The 8,794-nt window shown below is 34.5% G+C and overlaps 1 protein-coding gene across 3 annotated transcripts in view; it reads left to right on the forward strand.

Annotated features, from left to right (window-relative positions):
• LOC106878096 (sulfotransferase 1C4) overlaps positions 1-7,097 on the forward strand; it is a 62,037-nt gene extending 54,940 nt beyond the window's left edge. For all 3 annotated transcript variants that reach the window (XM_052974633.1, XM_052974632.1, XM_014927200.2), the window contains exons 2-6: positions 648-874; positions 1,356-1,485; positions 2,379-2,473; positions 2,724-2,898; positions 4,797-7,097. In XM_052974633.1, coding sequence (XP_052830593.1) covers positions 648-874; positions 1,356-1,485; positions 2,379-2,473; positions 2,724-2,898; positions 4,797-4,909 — 740 coding nt within the window. In that variant the 3' untranslated portion in view covers positions 4,910-7,097. The remainder of the gene's footprint in view (positions 1-647; positions 875-1,355; positions 1,486-2,378; positions 2,474-2,723; positions 2,899-4,796) is intronic.
• The last annotated feature ends 1,697 nt before the right edge of the window (positions 7,098-8,794 follow it).

Consider the following 8,794-nt stretch of genomic DNA (forward strand, 5'->3'; position numbering starts at 1 on the left):
TTCTTCGCCCTTTTACGTTTGTTCTCAATATTTCTCAATAATTAATATGAGTTCAATACCTGAAATAAGAAGAATTGTATGAGGTGAAGGGGTGATAAGCATTAATTTGCCAGGAAGCAAATTAATATCTATCTCTGTCTTATTCAGCTTTATTAAATTAAACGTTTCCTATTTCTACTTTGTGAATAGATCCATGACATAAAATGCAATAAGATATTGCTACTGAAATAGACTGTTCTGGTTTAGTTTACTGTTTCATTTTCATTTTTTTTTTTTTTTAAGCCTTCTCCTGACTGGGGTGATGATAATTAGGTGAAATTTGTATCGTTAAGGCTCATGGTGGCTCATGGTGGCTCTAAACACTTAAAAGATTTGGGTTCCTCTGTATATATGTAATTCAAAATATTAACAATAATAAACCATGAAATAAATTTTATTTCTCAAAATGAAACAAAACTAACAGTAAGATAGGAAATTATGTTAATTTTTTATATACTTCCACTAACTATATATTTGAAAAGTTTTCTTTTTTTCTTTTTTAATTGTAAAGTCTTCGATTAGATCCTAATTATGACACCATGAACGCTTCGAAATTATATTTCCAATCATATAAATTATTATTATTATAAAATATATTTCCATTACAGGAACAACATGGCTTCAAGAAGTCTTGTGGTTAATAATGAATGATGGTCATTTGAAAGAAGCAAGTGAAAAACCAGTTTATTTCCGCTCTCCATTCCTTGAATTCAAAGACACTATATTAAATGAAGTTGGTTTGGAATTGGCAGATGCTGTTCCATCACCCAGGGTGATAAAAACGCATCTACAGAAACGTCTTGCTCCAAAACAACTCAATGACAAAAATTGTAAGGTGAGAAAACTGAATTTTCTATCTTTCAAATGGTTGAGAAATTTGTTTTGCAAACAGGTGTGGCTGTGTGGTAAGAAGCTTAGTTCCCAACCACATGGTTCTGGGTTCAGTCCCACTGCATGGCGCCTTGGGTAAGTGTCTTCTACTACAGCCTCGGTCTGACCAAAGCCTTGTGAGTGGATTTGGTAGATGGAAGCTGAAAGAAACCTGTTATAAATGAGTGTCCTCGTCATACTTGTGTTGCTGTTCGTTTCCAGTTTTTTCCATGGAAACATGTCCAGCCACAGGGACACAAATATCTTGCTCGGGAACAGGTGGGGGCTGATAACAGAAGCAGCATCCACCTATTAAAAAAAATCTGCCTCAACAAATCCCGTCCAACCCATGTAAGCATTAAAAAGACAGATATTAAAATAATGATGATTTCTATATGTATTTGTTAATTTTCATTTTTAAATAACGAATATTTGTAACATTTCAGGTTGTGATTCTGTTCCGAAACCCAAAAGATGTATGTGTTTCTTACTACCATTTCTACCGCTCGAGCTCATCCATGGGTAATTTCAAGGGCAGCTGGAAAGAATTTCTCGAAATGTTTATTGCTGGTCACAGTAAGATTTGTTTTAGTTTCTTTATTCTAACAACAACAACAACAACTACTACTGCTGCTGCTACTACTACTACTACTACTACTACTACTACTACTACTACTACTACTACTACTGCTACTATTACTACCATTTACCACTACTGACACCACCACCACCACCATATATACATACATATATATATATATATATATATATATGCACATATATATATATATTTATATATGTGTGTGTGTGTGTATGTGTGTGTGTATGTATATATACATATATATATCTATATTTATATCTATATATATTTCATTAGTTGAAATAAAACAAAGTAGATATCTTTCTATTCAATACATAATACTTAAAGCAAATGTGCATATGTAGAGATTTTTATATATATATTTACTTAAAGATCACGCTACCATCTCGGGCTGACCAAAGCCTTGTGAGTGGATTTGGTAGATGGAAACTGAAAGAAGCCCGTCATATATATATGTATATATATATATGTATATGTGTGTATATCATTGTGTGTATATATGTGTGTATACCGATGCTGGTGTGTCTACGTCCCCGTAACTTAGCGGTTCGGCAAAAAGAGACCGATAGAATAAGTACTAGGCTTACAAAGAATAAGTCCTGGGGTCGATTTGCTCGACTAAAGGTCTTGCTCCAGCATGGCCACAGTCAAATGACTGAAGCAAGTAAAAGAGAATATATATATATATATATATATATATATATATATATATATAGATGATCATCTATATATATACACACACATACTTACACAGACACACATATATATACTAACATACATAAACACATAAATTTTCCTATTTAAATTTCACTTCCAATATGAAAAAAGTGTGAGTTAATTTTTCTGTTATTTCTCATTAACCGAACAGTTGGACATGGATCATGGTTTGACTTCACAGAAAGCTGGTGGCATAGTCGCCATAATTCGAACGTAAAATTGGTCTACTATGAAGACATGAAAAAGGTAACTGAAATTCTTTGAAAAATTTATGCTCTACTTCTTGTTTTTTTATATAATGGGAAATCCCAGAGGAAATCCAGCATAACCTTTCAGAGCAAAAAAGCTTAAAATCTATAGTTGAAATCCTTTATCTTAGAGATTTATGCACACAATTTTGAGGAGGAAAGAGATGCAAACTCAGAATAGTGTAACTCAGAGTTTCTCTAAGTATCAGATAATTAAAACATACATTTTTCTCTTGAATTCGTTTTAGAATCTCACAAAATCTGTTGAAGAACTGGCTAAGTTTATGGGCCGATCTCTGAGCCATCAAAATGTGGATGATATTGTGAAGCATTGCTCATTTGAAAATATGAAATCCAACCCAATGACAAACCATGAAGATGTCTATTCCATTAATAAAAATATCTCACCACTTCTGAGAAAAGGTATGTATTTTTTCTTCAAGAACCACTTATAACATTATACCTGAACCATTTCCAGTGAACACCTGAATAACCTTAATTTTATCCTTGTTGGGTCTCATATTTTAAAGCATAGTTAGAAATATGTTATTATATGAAACTAAATAATCCACATGCTGTACATTATGTTCTATATTAATTATTTCTGTGGGAGGTTTTGGAATGTAACACTCATGATAGTCAAGGGATTACTGTATATATAAACGACAGTCTTCTTTCAGTTTCTGTCTACTAAATCCACCCACGAGGTTATAGTAGAAGACATTTGCCCAAAGTGCCACACAGTGAGACTGAACCGAGAACCATGTGGTTTGGAAGCAAGCTTCTTACCACAAAACTATGCTTGTGACTAGAAATATATTTTTATACAGATTTAAATCAAATGTTATATACCCTTTCAAACCTCACTCATATATATGTAGTATTATATTATTGGTTAGAAGAACGAAATTAAAATAAAGAAAATGGTATATAATCTATTTAATGTTAATCCAAAACGTTTTATTTATTTAAGAATTTTCTTCAGATTAATCTAAAAAAAATTTAGGCACCAGCAGTTTTCTCCCTTTATTCTTAAGCATTTATTAATTCTACAGCTAAGGTTAGTGAATGGTTAGAATATTCTTTTCTACTCTAGGCACAAGGCCCGAAATCTTTTGGGAGGGGGCCAGTTGATTAGATCGACCCCAAAAGGATGAAAGGCAAAGTCGACCTCCATGGAATTTGAACTCAGAACGTAAAGACAGACGAAATACCACTAAGCATTTCACCTGGTGTGCTAATGTTTCTTATTTCTTTATTGCCCACAAGGGGCTACACACAGAGGGGACAAACAAGGACAGACAAAGAGATTAAGTCGATTACATCGACCCTAGTGCGTAACTGGTACTTAATTTATCGACCCCAAAAGGATGAAAGGCAAAGTCGACCTCGGATGAATTTGAACTCAGAACGTAACGGCAGATGAAATACCGCTAAGTATTTCGCCCAGCATGCTAACGTTTCTGCCAGCTCGACACCTTTGAATGGTTAGAATATTAACCAGCTAAAGTATATTCCTATATATAAGTATTAAAAGAAACAAAAACGATGGTATTAGACAATGAATAATTGCTAGTTTTCAAAAGAAACAGCACATTTTAATAAAAGTTTCCGTAAAGTAGAGTTTATGTTTTTTAAAGCTTCTCTTACTCCTGACCAACCACTTTCTAGTTTAGCATATTTATTTGGTACAGTATGTAGTCACAGTATGGCCAAATGGTTATAAAGTTTGCTTCACAATCATAAGGTCCTGAGTTTGATCCCACTGTATGGCATCTGTGGCAAGTATAATTTAAATTGCCATTTAAATGGCTAATTATTCTCCACTATACTCTTATTGTTATTCTCAGATAAAGTGAATATGGCACAGAGTGACAAGGCTAGACTTTATGAATTGTAGGTGGTACAATCTATCTGATGGGCTCCCATAGATTTCCATAGTTCTCAACATGTTTGCTTTGGATTATCCCAATATCACTCACAAGGTGTAAATTGACTCAAGTGTCTTGCTCAAGAGAAGATACACGACTTCTCCAAGCTGGGAAGAGAGACACGAAATAGTGAGGGCATACTTGAAATAAAGTATATACCGTTTTCATTTACCTTAATTTCATTTTTCTGACAAATAGTATCAAAACTACATACATATGATGAATATAAGTGGTGAAAACTAATGAGTAGATTTCTATTTATAAACAAAATTATTTGTCAAAAAGCAAACACACCCACCCAAAACCCCACACACACATGCACACTCACATACAACATTTTTTTCAATTAAAATTTAATTTGGTAATTACTTTATTTATTTTCTTTCTTAGGTACTGTTGGAGATTGGAAAAGTCATTTCACTGTTGCTCAGAACGAAGTGTTTGACAAAGTATTGGAGGAAAAATTGGGCCATTTAAATATTCCATTTACTTATGAGTTGTAAACCTCCTCAAGATAAAATTGTTTTATTATATTTTCGTGTATTTTGCTTTTGTTGGCAAATATTAGCTTTTTATTAGAATGTTTCAAATATGATATGATAGCATGTTTTTTTTATAAGGGTAGAGCTTTCACAAACCCTGGCTTGAATTTCTGATGATTTTTAATTTACATTCAAACACACACACACACACACATGCACACAAATACATATATACACACATGCATGCACAAACACACACTCATATCTGTCTGTCTAGCTATATATACATAAATATAGTTTCACTCAATCTTATACACTCAAGCACACACACAAGCACACACTCACGCATGCATGCACACACACCCACCCACTGAAACACATACAAATTTCTATTTGTCTGTGTGTTCATCTATCTATATACATATATAGTCACACATACATACACACATGCACGTACGTGCATCTATGTATTTACACACACACACACACACACACACAAACACACCCAAACACATACTCATTTCTATGTGTCTGCCTGTCCATCTATCTATATACACACAGTCTCACACACACACACACACATGCGCATACACACACACACACCTAAACACATACTCATTTCTATCTGTCTGCCTGTCCATCTATCTACATACACACACAATCTCACACACATGCACACACACACACACACACACACCAAACACATTTGAAGGTGAGTTGATGTTTTGTTTTCTATTAGCAGGCAAATTAATTGCACACACGTCACTGACATGAGGACGTATGCAGACATGGTGATGTGTGGTTTGAATATGAAACTGAAATGTCTATGACACAGGTTGGAATACGAAATGATATCAGTTGTTGTTGTTATTAACTTAACCAGCATTAAGAGGTGGTGACCTGGCAGAGTTGTTAGCAGGCTGGACAAAATGCCTAGCAAAGATCTGAGTTCAAATGCTGCTGAGGTCAGCTTTGCCTTTCATCCTTTTGGGGTTGATAAAATAAGTACCAGTTGAATATTTGGGTTGATGTAATCGATTAACCTCCTGCCCAAAGTTGCTGGCCTTGTGCCAGAATTAGAAACCAATATTTACTTATGTTCTCCTCCCATATTTTGTGTTCATACTTTGCCTAGGTCATCCTAGCCAGTCATTCTTCTAGGTTCAATAAAATTAAATATTTGCCAAATAGAGTGGTTCATTTAATCAACTGTTACCTATCCTGAAAAATATGTGTTTTTGTGCCAAAATTAGAAATCAATATTATATATGTTAAAGATCATTGGAAAATACTCAATAAATAATGGTTTAAAATTTTCTAGAATCTTCCTGATTAATGATACTTAACATTTGAATGTTTCAGAATAATGTTTTCTTTATGATGATGAAGTTCTAAAAACAGAAACAATCCCTATAATAATAGGTACATTAGGTATGATAAAAAAAAATTGTAGACAAATACATAACCAAAACACCAGGACTTACAAATGTATATAACATATAGAAAATAGCACTACTAGGCACTGCATACATCCTACCTACATAATGCACTTTCAATACGATGAAAATGACAACGCCAAAACAAACTTCAACACTGAAGAAGGTAAAAAGAAATCGAGAGAAAATAGAGATTAAATAATACAAGCATATATAACTCAATATGGATCATGTTGAAATATTTCCTATTTCATAGTAGACATATAAGGACTATTCCAAAAGTCTCAGTGATTTTATTTTAAAGGTTTGTTTTGAAATTTCCTCATGCTGTGCCACTTAGCCACAGAAACAAACATACTTTTATATGATTTATGTATTTTTATGGTTGAGTGCCTGCTGAAGAAAGGCTGTGAATAGATTTTCATTCCTGAGCATTTTTATATTAACATATTTATAGAGTTAATCTTATTGTGAAGAAAGTATATCAATAACATTTTACTTCTGAATCTAAAAGTATATTGGTTTTAAACCTACATGAAAAATATATGTATATTGTGTTGTATAATAATTGAATTTTTGTCCAAATAATCCAGCTGTTGTTGTCAGCCCTGAATAATATATAAGCTTATAATGTTTTAACATAATTTACATTAAAATCTTAGCCATTAAGTCATAATGTATAATCTTTTTTGTGGTCGTCTTGCAGGAAGACTGTTGTAAGAATTAATTGTTCTTGTGATATTAAATAAAGTTGCCAATTATTCACATTTGGATTTTTGTTGTTGTTTTTAATACTTGTATTGCTACTGAATATTATTCTTCCGGTCTCAACAGTGAAGTTGGAGAGGAACTTGTTCATAATCGTGGAAACAATGATAAAAAGTGTACCTTGAATGGTCAGAGTTTTCAATATCTGACAAGACAAGAAATAATAACTACCAAATAAATGAATAAATAAAATAAGATAAAATAAAAAAGAAAGTGTGAGACTACCATAGGCAACTGACAATGGCTCACTGCCAGGTGGAAAATAAGGCATACTACCACACCAGTGAGTAGAGGAGATAGTTGTAGGTCCTTCATTATTACTGATGAATCAGTGGTATTATATGGCAGTGGAAAGTGAACAGTGAGAAGAAACTATCAAACAAGCTAGATGGCTGCTACACAAGGATGCTACAAATGGCTCTGAATGTGAAATGGCAGCAACATATGACAAATGAATGCTTTTATGGAGACTGCCAAAAGTTAGTGAGAATATCAGGCAAAGATGGCTGTAACTATCTGGTCAGTACATGTGCCACTCTGAACTGGAAGCATCCGAATTAGTTTGCCTATTGTGAGATTATTTCCTTTCTGTATACTATGACCTCACACACTATCGTCTGTCTTTAATTCCATCGTGCTGCCATGATTGAAATGCAAACTGATATGTAATCTGACACGACAGACTTGTTGCCTTGGTGTCACATGGTGCATCATCAGTAATTTCTAGGCTGAATTATCAAATGTTTTAGACCACTGAGCACTTGACAGCAATATACTGTCTACTGTATAATGGGAAATGGCAACAACATATGACAAATGTATGGAGATCGGCCAAAAGTTAGTGAAAATAGCAGGCAAAAATGGCTCTGACTATCTGGTCACTGCATGTGCCATCCTGAACTGGAAGCATCCAAATTAGTCTTGTGGAACTCACTTCATGGTGATGTAAGAAGAGGAAAACATTGTCACATTTACATTGAGAACTTGATTACAGGCACAGGCCTGGAATGTGTCAAGGACCTCAAGGCAATCAACTGTTGCTGCTGCTTGGCTAAAGAATCCACATGAAATGAACTGACACATTCACATGCCATCGCCCCAGTATTTCAGTAACACCATTGTCCTTCTTTTCATTGTGCTGACGTTAATGGTGGAGGCCCAGGAATTGTGGACTTTGGAGGAAAAGTGGGAAGTCTTGTGGAACTTTTGTCAACACTTGGAAAGAAGATTTGCCAGCTGGCAGAGGGCTTTGGCATATAGTTAATTTACTCTCTTTTGCCGAACCACTAAGTTACAGGGATGTAAACACACCACCATCGGTTGTCAAGCGATGTTGGGGGGACAAACACAGATACACAAACATACACACACACACACACACACACACACACACACATACACACATACAATGAGCTTCTTTCAGTTTCTGTCTACCAAATCCACTCACAAGGCTTTGGTTGGCCCGAGGCTATAGTAGAAGACACTTGACCAAGGTGCCATGCAGTGGGGCTGAACCCGGAATCATGTGGTTTGTAAGCAAGCTACTTACCACACACCTACTCCTATGCCTAGAAGATATAATTATGGCTCAGCTCACAAAAATGAGTCACACTGAACCTCTCTGAGAATTACATTAAGAGTACACATGTTTGTGGAGTGTTCAGTAACTTGCATGTTAATTTCAAGAGCAGGCTGTTCTATT

The sequence above is a fragment of the Octopus bimaculoides genome, chromosome 19, assembly GCF_001194135.2.
Source record: "Octopus bimaculoides isolate UCB-OBI-ISO-001 chromosome 19, ASM119413v2, whole genome shotgun sequence".
In the NCBI taxonomy this organism is placed as follows: Eukaryota; Metazoa; Mollusca; class Cephalopoda; order Octopoda; family Octopodidae; genus Octopus; species Octopus bimaculoides.